This window comes from Hyaena hyaena, unplaced genomic scaffold, assembly GCF_003009895.1.
Source record: "Hyaena hyaena isolate Hyena2069 unplaced genomic scaffold, ASM300989v1 scaffold_228, whole genome shotgun sequence".
Lineage (NCBI taxonomy): Eukaryota > Metazoa > Chordata > Mammalia > Carnivora > Hyaenidae > Hyaena > Hyaena hyaena.
Window position 1 is genome coordinate 2,359,570 of NW_024080860.1, and position 13,905 is coordinate 2,373,474.

At 52.2% G+C, this 13,905-nt stretch overlaps 1 protein-coding gene across 3 annotated transcripts; it reads left to right on the plus strand.

Moving 5' to 3' along the window:
- Positions 1–2,047: 2,047 nt before the first annotated feature.
- Positions 2,048–7,027, plus strand: LOC120239335 (2-acylglycerol O-acyltransferase 3-like). Of its 3 annotated transcripts, none has more exons than XM_039243544.1 (7): positions 2,048–2,337; positions 2,545–2,652; positions 2,736–2,806; positions 3,085–3,289; positions 3,580–3,754; positions 5,015–5,217; positions 5,295–5,748. In XM_039243544.1, exons 1-7 carry the CDS (start codon positions 2,265–2,267, stop codon positions 5,447–5,449), a joined length of 990 nt encoding a protein of 329 aa, XP_039099475.1. In that variant the 5' UTR covers positions 2,048–2,264; the 3' UTR covers positions 5,450–5,748. The 3 variants fall into 3 exon arrangements, with proteins under 3 accessions (XP_039099475.1, XP_039099474.1, XP_039099473.1); XM_039243543.1 differs by lacking the exon at positions 5,295–5,748 and adding an exon at positions 6,231–7,027 and having other exon boundaries at positions 2,171–2,337; XM_039243542.1 differs by having other exon boundaries at positions 2,171–2,337; positions 5,375–5,748.
- Positions 7,028–13,905: the final 6,878 nt, after the last annotated feature.

Sequence of the window (13,905 nt, forward strand, 5' to 3'; positions counted from 1 at the left end):
ACCCCACTTCCCTGTTTCCAGGAGGGAGTTGGGGCTGGAATCCATGGGGGCCCTTGAAGGAATGGAAGGAATTACCCGGGACAGAAGGGGCTGGAAACGACACCACAGGGAAGAGGAGGCAGAAAGGGGTCTGAGTATCCCTGCCCCCTCCCTCCCCGCTCCATTCTGCAGCCCAGGTGTTCATGGCCGTGCTAGTCCCTGTGCTCCTCGGCTGAGCCTGGATCCTAGCCCTCCTCTACCTGGTCCGGCTCTCTGCAGACAGGGACACGCCATGGGCAGGGGGCCACCGCTCTGCCTGGGTCCCCAGCTGGGCCATCTGGAGACATTTCAGAGATTACTTTCCTGTCTGGCGAGAGGCACCCAGGAAGAGTGTGCTGGGCAGGACTCTTCTCTGGTCACCGCCAAAAGTCTGATCTCACTGCCAGGTGGGGTATGTTCCCTGTGCCCCCAGCTGCTGAAAACCGCAGAGTTGGATCCCTCAGGCAACTACCTCTTTGGCTTCCATCCTCACGGGGTCCTGGTCATCCGGGCCTTCAGCAACTTCTGCACAGAGGCCACGGGCTGCTCCTGGCTCTTCTGGGCCCCGGGGCTCCTGCTGATTATGCCCAGTGGCTTCCATTTCCTTTTTTTCAGGGACTACATCATGCATAGTGCTGAGAAGGGGGGAGGTCAGCCTCAGCAACCCATCCCCCCAGCCCTAGGTGGCCACCTACTTCACCCTCCTACCCTGGGTTGGGCGTCCCAGTCTACCTGCCTGGTGCCCTCCTTCCCCTTTTCTAAAAGCACCCAGGTTTGGTGTCCTCTGACATGGCCAGCGGCGCCTATCTGCTGTCTGGGCCTGGGAGTGGCCCGGTGGCCGTCCCTGCTGTGGGAGGGCCCTCTCTGGAAGCGCTGGACAAAAAGTGGGCGCGCTGACCTAGAGGAGCTGGAATCACAAGGGATTGGTCAAGTTGGCGCCTGAACGCGGGTGAAGAAGCGGCCAGAGGAGGGGCGGGCCCCGCACAGGGTGCCACGTCCTGGAGGAGTGCCGCAAGCAGCGCTACTGGTGCTGAGGGAGGGGCGGGTGGCGAGACTCAGATTCACCAATGCCCTCTGTCCCCTAGGGCCTCCCTGGCGCCTGTCTCCTGTTTCAGAGCAAAGGAGTTCTTCCAGCAGTTCCGGAACCCTCTGGGCTCCTGGCTGTGAAGAGCGCAGGGGGCATTGCGGCCGCAGCAGAGGGTGGCCTTGTCGCTGTTCCACAGGCCCCTGTGCCTCCTCCTGCCCTTCTGCACGCCCGTCCACAGCCGCGGAGAGCCCCGGCCTCTGCCCGCTCAGTACACCCAGTCTCCGCAGAGCCCGGGCCCCCGCAGTCACAGCGCAGGGAGGTGAAGGTCCCTGACTGCGGGCCGCTCATCGGCCAGGCTCACCCCTGCTCCCTGCACCCCATGATGGCCTTTGGCAACCTCCTGGGCCCTGAACTCTGTCCCGGGTCATCGGGAAGGTGGGCGGGAAGTGGACGGGATGAGGATCCCAGCAACCACCCTTCTCACTTCCCGATCTGCCCGCAGATAGGGACGCCCCCACCCACCATCCCGGTGCCCTGAAGCTCACGGCCCATTCGGGTGCAAGTTTATGCGTGACACACACTCAGGTGGAGAGGGTACCTCAGCCTCTCCAAGAGCACAATGCACGCCAAGGCATCTGACCCACTGGGACTTTGCACTCACCTAGGCAAGCCTCCCTGACCCTCCTTGTCCCAGATACCACACTGCGCTGGGAGGGAAATTGAATGAGGGAACAGAGCTGCATTGCGTGCATGTTCTGCAGGGTTTCTCCACACTCCCGGAGACTTGGAGATAACATAGCCTCAGTGCAGCTTCTGGCCACCACCAGCCAGCTCTGGGGACCCAGTCTGCGGGGGCAGGGAGGAGGGGGACAGCTTCTTGGGAGACACCTTTATACAATCAATGTCCCACCTCCCTCACACACTTCCTGCCCCCTCCCAACTCCGCCCAGAGGCCAGTCCTGACCTATCAAACCTGACAGTTCAAAGGTCATTCTGGAGACTCTGGCGCTCCCAATCCAAGATCTCCCAATCCACTCCACACAGGCACACAACACTCCCGCGGTCCTGCGAGGCTCCGACGACTGGCCCTTCTCCTGTGAAAACCTCCATCCCTTCGGTGCCCAAACCTTTCAGGTTTGTGCTCTGGCTCCAGGACCCCTGCTGGCAGAGGAGCACTACTGGACAGGAGTCTCCCACAGCCCTGCAGTGCGCCTCCACCATGGAAACCCAGCAGAAACAGTGGCTGGAAATAATAGGCGCCTACCAATGGGTGCTCACTGTCCTCTTCCTGGGTGAGAATTCTGGTGGCCTGGGTTCTCCAAGGAGAGCGGGGAGTGGGGGCTAAAAGGCTAGAGCCCCCCCCCTTGGAAAGGGAGCAGGAGAGGGCCAGGGGTGGCTGGGTGCACCCTCCCAATCTGTGAGCCGGGAGGAGAGGAACAGCTGGACTGGACCACCCAGCATCAATACCTAAATGCTTCTCTTTTTTGTCCTTCATCCAGGCCCCTTCTTCTCCATTCTCCTCCTCTTCCTCCTCTTCACGCCACTCTGGTCTCTCTCTGTTCTCTACTTCGCGTGGTTCTTCCTGGACTGGGACACTCCCAACCAAGGTGAGCATGCTCGGACTGGCACCCGGGGAGCAGAAAAGGTGGCTGAGTGCCCCTGAATCTTCCACCCATCTCTCTGCCCCAAGGTGGAAGGCGCTTGGAGTTCATGAGGAAGTGGAGTATTTGGAAACAGCTAAGAGATTACTATCCGGTCAAGGTGACAGGTCACCGTGTACAAAGACTCTCTATCTCCTCCCTTTCCCCCATATCACACATTTCCTCACCTTGCCTATGCACCCCTGGGCATTCTAAACTCAGACCTTGGGGCACGGAGGAGGGGGAGGGGGCAGAATTCTGCCCACAGTAGCTCCCACACCTGCTGTTGACTCAGGGATGACCTTGAACACTGAAGTCTGTGGGGTGGAGGGCAACTCTTTTCATCTGATGTCTTGCCTTCCATGCTGCTTTCTCCTCATCCTGATCAATGTCTCTAAGCTGGTGAAAACAGCAGAGCTGCCCCCTGACCGGAAATATGTGCTGGCTGCTCACCCACATGGGATCATGTGCGTGGGAACCTTTTGTAATATCTGCACCGAGGCGAATGACTTCTCCAAGCACTTCCCCGGGATTCAGGCCGTGTTGGCAGCACTGCACACCCTCTTCCACTTCCCAGTCTATCGAGACTATGTCATGTCCTACGGTGAGGCACCCCTCCCCAGTCCCAGCCAGACTGTCCCTCATCCAACAGACACGGGGACGTGGCCTAAATGTTGGCAGGGCTCACAGTGGGCATCAGTGAGTAGCTTTGGAGCAAGTGTCCTGCCCCTCTGCTGAGAGAGGCTCTATAGGTCACATGGGGCAGCACGGGACACAGGGCAAAGGTTTGTATGTAATGGGGTATGGGGCACACACAAAAAGGGTGGGTGAGGGGCTAGGCAGCCCAGCAGTGGATGGCGATGGTGATATCTCACCACCTCCTCATGCATGCAGGACTGTGTTCTGTGAACCGGAGGAGCCTGGACTTTGTTCTCTCTCAGCCCCCGAGCGGGCAGGCTGTGGTCATTGTGGTTGGGGGCGCGCAGGAAGCCCTGTATGCAATCCCAGGGGAGCACAACCTCGTTCTGCAGAATCGCAAAGGCTTCGTGCGCCTGGCACTGAGACACGGGTGAGTGGGGTGCAGGTGCCCAGCCGGGGGTGCTGCTGATGGTCAGAGGTATGCATTGCATCTGGGGGCCCACACTTTGCCTCTACATGACCAGGTCCCTGTGGGTGGGCCTCTGTGTCCCCAGAGCTGGCACTGTGCCTTGCACCTGCAGGACCCTCATGGCAGCACTTTTTTCTTTTAATGTTTATTTCTTTTTGAGAGAGAGACAGAGACCGAGTGTGAATGGGGGAGGAGAGATGGAGACACAGAATTCGAAGCAGGCTCCAAGCTCTGAGCTGTCAGCACAGAGCCCGATACAAAGCTCAATCTCACAAGTCTAAACATCATGACCTGAGCTGAAGTTACACACCCAGGCGCCCCTTCTCATGTCAGCATGTGCGGGTGTTCTCTGTTTCAAGAGTCATTCCCACTTTCTCTTCCAGTCTTCCTTCCCTGAAAGAGGCAGGATCACAGCGCGGGTAGCAGGACCTTTTGCCCAGAAGCCCTTTGTTCAAATCCCTTTCTGACACTACTTCAAAGGCAAGACCTCAGACATGTGTCTTTACTTGCAAAACAGACTCATAGCCTAACATTGCAACGATATTATAGTTGCAACGACTAGATGAGGAATTGTATACAGTTGAGTCTTGAACACCACAGGTTTGAACTGCATGGGTCCCTTATACATGGATTTTTTAGAACATTTTTTACGTTTATTCTGAGAGAGTGAGAGCAGGGGGTGGTAGGGATGGGGGTGAGGGACAGAGGATCCAAGGGAGGCTCTGTGCTGACAGCAGAGAGCCGGATACAGGGCTTGAACTCACACACCATGAGATCATGACCTGAGCCGAAGTCAGATTTTTAACTGACTGAGCCACGCAGGAACCCCTTAACAGCACTTTCTTTTCTCTACTCACTGTATGGTAAAAATACAGTATAAAGAATAGATACAAATATGTGTTAATCAACTGCCCCTGTTTCTGGACATGCTGCTAGGAGCTAAATTTTGCAGAGGTCGTCCAAGGTGTTCTGTGTGCACCGGGGTGGGGGTCAGGGCTCCCTAACCGCCATGTGCTTCAAGGCTCAGCTGGTGACAAAGGCCCTGTACGCAATCATTTCTCAAGAATTGTGCATCCCTGCTTTCAGATCTTTCATTGTCATTTGCTTGAAAAGACCTGGGGAAGTGGAGGCAGGTGTGGGGAGGGGTCTGCAGTCCCATCTTGGGTGCCCCGAGAGCCGCTGGCCTGAACACCCCTCCTCTCTCTCCCTGTCCCTGCCCAGTGCCTCCCTGGTACCCGTGTACTCCTTTGGAGAGAACGACATCTTCCATTTGAAGGTTTTTGCCCCCAACACCTGGCAATACCTGTGCCAGATGACCTTCAAGAAGCTCACAGGCTACAGTCCCTGCATCTTCTGGGGCCGCGGACTCTTCTCGGCCGACTCCTGGGGCCTGCTGCCCTTTGCCAGGCCCATCACCACCGTGGGTGAGTGCCCGTCTCAGGGGCAGGACGGCAGAGGCCCCCCCACCCCGACCTCACCTGTGTCCCCCCTCTCCCTGCAGTGGGCCGCCCCATTCCAGTGCCACAGAGCCTCCACCCCAGCGAGGAAGAGGTGGACCACTATCACACGCTCTACATGCAGGCTCTGGAGAAGCTGTTTGAGGAGCACAAGGAAAGCTGTGGGGTCCCTGCCTCGACTCACCTCACCTTTATGTAGCCGCGGCCTGGCCATCCGCCCCCAGCCCGGAGTCCCCCCCACCCTGGAGCCCCAGGACACCGGGGCCTCCCCCTAAGGATGACTGTACTGCCTCAATAAAAGCTCCTTCTCTCCCACCACTGCTTTCTAGAACCGGATGGCTGAGAGCTCACGTTGCTCCTCTGTGGGTAACCCGCCCCCATCTCACATGCCATGAAGCCACTTTAGTACTTTATTCTTATTAACATTCATTTTGAGAGAGAGAGAAAACATGTGAGCGGATGAGAGGCAGAGAGGGAAGGGGAGACACAGAATGCAAAACAGGCAACAGGCTCCAAGCTGTCAGCACAGAGTCCGACACGAACCTATGAACCTTGAGATCAGACCTGACCTGAAGTCTAACCCTTAACCCAGTGAGGTGCCCAGTCGCCCCACAGCTGCTGCCTCAGATTGGATGCCAGAACCCTGAATTCTCTTCCCAGCAAGACTCAATCCTGTTGCAGGGGCTGACATAGGGCTCTTTCCTTTGCTGAGCCCTTTCTCCCTCTGTGAATGTAGGTGTCTGCTTCACTGAGAGCAGCAGGGCCTCAGGATTGAGCTGGGGAGGGTGGCTCTGTGGAGGGGGAGGTGTTGCAGGGTGGGCTGCGGAAGACAGGATGCCTGGTGCAGCATTATGGGCAACACTGAGCTCGGCCCAGGGCATCTGGCTTCATGGGGAGGGACTGGATCTCCCGTTGTGAAAAGGCAGTGTTAGTACACAGCGCCCTTCTGCATCCTCTGTCCATCTTTATGGTCCTTGCAGCTGGGAGCTGAGGGTAAACAAGGACCTATCCGACCAGCACGGAGCCCGACTGCAGGCCCAGCATTAGGCCAACAGGAGCCTATCAGCTCAACAAACACAGAACTCTGGCGAAGATCAAAGATTTAATATTGAAGTTTCATGAGTTCGAACCCTGTGCCTGACTCTGCTGACAGCCTGGGATTCTCCATGCTCTCCCTTAGCCCCTCCCAGGCTTGTGCTGCCTCTCTCTCTCTCCAAATAAATAAACTTAAAAAAAATACTTAAGGGCTTAGAACAGAGATGCCAAAATAGTCTCAACCCCATTATGGGCATGGCAACAGTCCAACCAGAGGCCAAGACCGAACAGTCTAGGGGGACCTTATGTGGTCATCGTGACTACAGATGTGACTACAAAGGTGACTACATCAATCCCAATTGCTTACTGGCTTTGCCCAGTCTGTATCCAGGGCTGAATCCAGGAGGTAAGAATATCTTGTAGAAGTGTCATTGGGATGCACTATACTTGCCTCCCACTGTCTTATACAGTATATTCAGGAAGAATTTTTTCTTGTTCCTGGAAGAAAACCTGGGCAGTCCTGTGATTTATCTGCATCCTTCTCAGGTGAAAACTTCTTTCATCTTAAGTTAGTACATAGAGGGGGCACCTGGGTGGCTCAGTCAGTTCAATGTCTGACTTCTTGATTTCAGCTCAGGAAACGATCTCCCAGTTTAGTGGTTTTGAGCCCCAGCATCGGGCTCTGCATTGACAGATAGCACAGAACCTGCCTGGGACTCTCCCTCACTCTCTGCCACTCCCCTGCTCATGCTCTCTCTCTCTCTCTCTCTTAAAATACATAAATATATAACTAAAAAAATTGTTCACAACCTGTAGCTTGGGTAGTAATCTGTACTTTGACCTTGAGACAAGGGTAGGAAATTACTGCCCTCCAGCAAGGGTGGCAAGCTGGCTGCTTGCTTGGGCAGGAGGAGCAGCCCAGCTTGGCAAGCCAGAGTAGAAAGGTTGGAGCTGACCTCTTTTCATCTCCCTCCCTCACTAGCTGTTGTGACTGATTCCTTTTCCTCCTGAGGGCCTCTCACGGATTCTCAGGACCATCTTGTTTTAGATTCCTCTGGAACGACCTACTTCAGACTCATAGGGTTTAAAACCTTTTTCATTGAAACACAAAACAGACAAGTGTAGAACTCACAAGGGCACAGTTCCAACTGTCACCGACTGAGCAGACACAGGGGTTTTCTGGAAGTGGGTGAGATGGACACGCAAGACCCTGGGACAGCAGCACGGACACCTTTGTGTTTGGGTCGAGGAAAACTGTCACCCACCGGCTTCCCAGCACTCTCTACCCCTGGATTTCTCTCCTGGGTGGGAGCCTGCTCACCCCAGGGGAGCCAGGAGAATACATCTGGAAGCCTTTCTGGAGAAAGAAGAGCAGGCTGGAGGACGTTAGGCCCTTGTTCATCTGTTTTGGGAGCTCCAGACCCAGACAGTGAGAACCCAGCTAGGGTCTGACTTGAGCCCTGTGCCCAGTGCCCATTCACCCGCCCCCTACGCAGACCCTAAAGTGCTTTGGGATTCTGGCCATCAACTCTCAGGGGTGAGCTTTCCTCAGGCCCTTCTGCCTGTCCTTCCTCCCCGAGCTCCAGCCACCGCAGATCCTCCTCAGCGGCTTGCTTCTCTCTGGCCCTGAAAAGCCAAGCTCTCTACACTGTGTGCTCAGTGTGCTCTGTGTCCTGAACCACCTGGCGTCACCAGATTATCATTCCCCGCAGTTACATGCTGGAGGTGCCCGAATACCTACACCGCCTTCCTCTCTCCCCACCTTCCAGAAGCCCACTCAAAATTCCTGGCCTCCTGTGTCTTCCTGCTAAGTGGGTCTTAGCGTCTCCTTCCCCTCCGTGCCCCCCTCCCTCCATGGATTCCCGCTGGGACCTCCCCTCAGCCCTCAGGGGTCTTGCCTCTTGTCTCCCATCCAACACCTTCTCTTGCTGTCAAGATGCTCTTCCTAAAATGCTGTTTTCATCACATAATTCTCCCTATTGGATCCTCACTGCCTTTGGACCTTTGTTGTCAGAAAGTGCAAAAATCCTCAGCACAGCTTTCGAGGTTCCCCTCAAATAGAGCCCAGCCCAGCTTCCTAACGGGGCCTGACCTGGCTCTCCTTCCTGTCTGGGGAATAGACGGGACCCCTACCATCAAGTCATAGCTCCACCCCCTGGTGTTCAGCACTTACCACGTGCGGGTATTGGCAGCTCACATATCCCCTCTGATCCTGTCGTGTGCACCACAGGGTCACACTGAGCTCCAGATGAGCTACGCATGGAAAGGTCTTAGCGTGGCACCTGTCAGGGTTCTCACCAACATCAGCTAGTGCCACAATTCTCTTCACACAAGAGCTTCTCCTGACCACACCCCCTCACAAGTAGTACATTGAATGTAATTACATTGCTTTCTGTTACCTTATGTTACATTACGTTACGTTACATTACATTACATTGTTGCAGTACGTGATCACGGGCACCATCAAATTAGGAGGACAGTGGTTCTGCTGCCCCAACATAGGGCTGATTCCTGATCTTTCATCTCATGGTACTGAATGCTAATGTTAAGGGAAACCAGTGTGTCTTGTTCGGTTTTGCGTTTTGAGTGTGTTAGGGTGATCCCCATGCCTTGCGCATGAGGAGTGCTAAACACATGAAGAAACCTCGTCCAGGACACCTGCTATAGAGGGACACAGCCATCCGCTTTTCAGGTTGCACCCAGCACCAGGAAGCCCAGTGGAGGGCAGGAGGGCTCGGGGGTCCCTTCAAGAGCCAGAGGGGGGCAGTGCATGGATCATGGCAGAAAGAGAGCTATACAGGTTTTTTGGGGCTACTGTAACACCATACCACTCGCTTGGTGATTAGAAACAAGTTCATTGACTCACTGTTCCAGAGGGCAATACAAGGTGTGAGCTGGGTCTGATCCCTCTGACACAGGTAGAGGAGAAACCCTCCCTCCCCTCTTCCAGCCCCTGTGGTGCATCAACCCTCGGCTGGGGCTACATCACCCCGCCTCTGCCTCTGTTGTCACATGGACTTCCCCCTCTGTGTCGTGTCCAAAGTTCCCTCTCCTCATAGAACACCGGTCATACTTGACAAGGGCCCATCCTTAGGATGACCTCAGCTCATATGGTAATGTCTGCAAGCAACCTATTTTCAAATATGGTCTCTTTCATGGGTAGGAGGAGTTAGGACTTCCATATATCTTTGTGAGGCAGGGGGACACAATTCAACCCACAACAGATGCCTTTTTAAAATTCACAAAAGGGTGCCTGGGTGGCTCAGGCGGTTGGACATCCGACTCTTTTTTTTTTTTTCTTACAAATAGTTTATTGTCAAGTTGGTTTCCATATAACACCCAGTGCTCGTCCCCACAAGGTGCCCTCCTCCATGCTCATCTCCCCCCTCTCCCCCCCCACCCATCAGTCCTCAGTTTGTTCTCAGTATTCAAGAGTCTCTCATGGTTTGCCTCTCTCCCTCTCCCCCACTATTTCCCCCCTTCTTCTCCCCCTTGGTCCTCTGTTAAGTTCCTCTTAATCCTCCTATACGTGCAATCATATGGTATTTGTCTTTCTCTGCCTGACTCCATCCATGTTGCTACTCATAGACATCCGAATCTTGATCTCAGCTCACATCTTGACCTCAGGGTTATGAGTTCAAGGCCTGCGCTGGGCTCCATGCTGGGCATGGACTGTTCTTTAAAAAAAATCACCCCAAAATCCTCTGTGCTAGTGCCTGGGGACTGCACCACCCAGAGGTGGCCTCTTGTGCTAATTATGTTCAGGGAAAATGATGAGCATTCGCCTTGGGATCTTTCCTTGGGGACGAGTGCGGGTCAAGTGCCCAGAGGAACATGGATCACTAAACTCTCCTGAAGGGTCTATTCTGTTTTCAACCTTACTGAGCTCCCCTGTCCCATTCCTCCTCCCGTGTAGCTGTGTTATAAACCCCAACACTGTGATTTCTCCTTCTGATCTGGAAGAGTCTAACTTATAAATGTATGACCCCAAGAAACCTTATGAATTGAGCTTTCTCCCTGGTCTCAGGGCTTTTTCCTTCCCTGCCATCCTCCATGTGGCCACCAGAGGGCGGTCTCTACTCACAAGGTACATGTGTCACTCTGGCTTTAAGCCCTCTCCACCCCCATCCTCTCCCCCTCCTGCCCCTGACCCCCTTCCCCACTGCTACTCTGCCCCTATCTTGGGATGGATACAGCCCAGAACTGCTGTTATTGTTAAAAAAAAAAAAAAAAAAAAGGTTGCTGCTTGCCTCTGGGCTTTGCTCAGGCTGTCTCCTCCTGTGGGGGTCCTTCTTTATCTTCTGGAGTAGATCCTTTACAACTCAGTTCAGGTCCCTCTTCCAGGACACATCTCTTAACCTCCCAGCCTGCCTGGCGGGTCTAGCACATGCCAGAGCTCGACGCGGGGCTTGAACCCACGAACTGTAAGATGATGACCTGAGCAGAAGCCAATCACTTAGGGGCTCCTGGGTGGCTTAGTCGGTTAAGCATCCGACTTTCGCTTTGGTCATGATCTCGCGGTTCGTGGGTTCGGGCCCCGCGTCGGGCTCTGTGCTGACTGCCAGCTCAGAGCCTGGAGCCTGTTTCAGTCTGTGACTCCCTCTCTCTCTGACCCTCCCCTGCTCATGCTGTCTCTCTCTCTCTCCTAGAAATAAAAAAAAAAAAAAAGAAGCCAATCACTTAACCTACTGAGCCACCCAGGCACCCCTCAACTCTTCTTTTTACAACCACTATGACCTTGGGGCACTGTGTGGCTCAGTCAGTTGAGCGTCTGATTTTGGCTCAGGTCATGATCTCATGGTTTGTGGGTTCGAGCCCTGCGTGGGACTCTGTGCTGACAGCTAGCTCAGAGCCTGGAGCCTGTTTCAGATTCTGTATCTCCCTCTCTCACAGACCCACCCCTGCTCACACCATCTCTCTCTCTCTCTCAGAAATAAATTTTAAAAAAAACATTAAAGATTTTTTTAAAAAGGAGTTGATCACCACTGAAAGGTACTGAGGCACCAGCTTAGTACCTTTTGTTCTTTTGAAAATTAACAAAGAAAAGGAAAGGCTGTAAGCATTCACCATGTCTATACTTCACAAACTACACCTCAGGGTAATCAGAGTACAGAAAACAGAATGACTGAACAAGATTATCAAGTATTGCAACCCATTAATATCTGATTGGATTGGAGCCTTTGATTGGGTTGAGCATCAGGGTCTTTTGAGATTCCCACAAAATAAACTACATTTCAGCCTTTGATGGAATAATAGGTCCTTCCCAAAACACCACAACGGGATCCTCAGGAAGAAATTGACTGTGAGCCACTGTATGACTTAATCTTCTCTGGTAGTAACCACTTTAAAAACCTCATTTTCAAGGGTGTGCCTTGCTGGCTCAGTTGGCAGAACTTGCAATTTTTTTCTTTTTAAGGTTCATTTATTTTTGAGGGGAACCTGAGTGGCTCAGTTGGTTGACCATACGACTTCAGCTCAGGTCATGATCTCGCGCTTCGTGGGTTCAAGCTCCGTGTCGGGCTCTGTGGGGCTCTGTGCTGACAGCTCAGAGACTGGAGCCTGCTTGAATCTGTGTCTCCCTCTCTCTCTGCCCCCTCCCCCACCTATTCTCTGTCTCTTTCTCTCAAGAAGAAATAAACTTAATGTTAACGTTTATTTCTTCTTGAGAGAAAGAGAGAGAGATACAGAATCCAAAGCAGGATCCAAACTCGGAGGTGTCATTACAGAGCCCAATGAGGGGCTCAAACCCACAAACGATGAGATCCTGACCTGAGCCCAAGCTACACGCTTAACCAACTGAGCCACCCAGGTGCCCCACGCCTGTGATTCTTGATCTTAGGGTCATGAATTCAAGTCACACTTCGGATGTGGAGCCTTTATTGTATTTATACAATAAAATGAAATAAAATGAAATAAAATAAAATAAAATAATAAAGAGATGATTGGGGGAATTAGTTTTAATAATATTTTTTAAATTTAACCCAATATGTCCAACATATTCTTTCAATATGTAATAAAAATAGTAATGAGATATTTTACATACTTTCTGTTGGAGCTAAGTCCTTGAAGTCTGGTTTGTATTGTACACGTAGAACATATTTCAATTTAGGGGAACCTAGTTGGCAAAGTTCATTGAGTGTCTGACTCCTGATTTAAACTCAGGTTGAAATCCTGAAATCATGGGATCAAACCACTGTCAGCCTCCGCGCTGAGTGTGGAGCCTGACTGAGATTCTCTCTCTCCCTCTCAGCCCCTACCCTGCTCATTCTCACTCTCTCTGTGTCAGATAAAAATAAAAGTGAAAAAAAAGAACATATTTCTACTTAGACGCTAAACATCCACAGAAAATGTTTGATCTGTATTTGAAGTTCATAAAATTCACAAGTGAAAAAGTTATTCTGAACATACTTAAAAGTTTTCCAAGGTTGCCTGACAGATTAGTCAGAAGAGCGAGTGACTCTCAAACTTGTGGTTGTAAATTACAGAACCACGATGGGTGCGGGGATTATTTAAAAATTGGGGCGCCTGGGTGGCTTAGTCGGTTAAGCGTCCGACTTTCACTTAGGTCATGATCTCGCGGTTCGTGGGTTCGGGCCCCGCGTCGGGCTCTGTGCTGACTGCCAGCTCAGAGCCTGGAGCCTGTTTCAGTCTGTGACTCCCTCTCTCTCTGACCCTCTCCTGCTCATGCTGTCTCTCTCTCTCTCTCCTAGAAATAAATAAAACATTAAAAAAAATTAAAATTAAAAAAAATTTAATGTTTTCCAATAACTGGATCAGTGATCTATTTTAAAATGTAATTCTAATTAATTAAATAAAAAGCTCAATTCCTTAGTTGTGCCACCACATTTCAGGTGCCCAACAGCCACGAGTGGCTACTGACTACCAACTGGTAAGGGAATGTAGATTTAATTCCCAGGCCACCAGAAATGCTGAGGAGAAAGAAATAAGGCAAACACCACCATGGAGGTGGAATCAAAAGAATCCAGACAGTGAGGAAATATGCCGGGAACAACCAAAAGTGTTTCTTCAACAAACAGTTGTGAAAAGGGAGAGATTAAAGGGAAATCTAAAGATTAAAATGAGTCTAAAATGCCTATCAACGTTATCAGTTCCTTGTTTCTGTAGAGCAAATACCCCCTAAACCCACCAGCTTAAAAGAACAATGATTATGGCACAGTTTCAGAAGGATGGGCTTAGCTGGGAGATTCTGGCCTAGAATTCTCAGGCTTGCCTTCTAGCTGCTGGCCAGGACTGCAGTACCTCAAGGCTCAGCTTGGGGTGAAGGAGCCGCTTCCAAACTGACTCACATGGTTGGTGACAGGCTTCAGTTCCCAGGGGTTGGATTGAGGCCTCAGGTCTTTGTTGAGTTTGTTGAAACTTTTTGAAGCCATGATATGCTAGTGGGACTTCTGGGGATTCGTTATACTGTCCTTTCTAATTTTTATAATGTTTATTTACTGATTTTGAGAGAGAGCGTGCCTGGGAGCAGGGGAGGGGCAGAGAGGGAAAGAAAGGATCTGAAGCAGGCTCCACACTCCTTGAGGAGCCCAATGCGGTATTCCATCCCTCAACCATAAGGTCATGACCTGAGCTGAAATCCAGCATTGGATGCTTCACCTA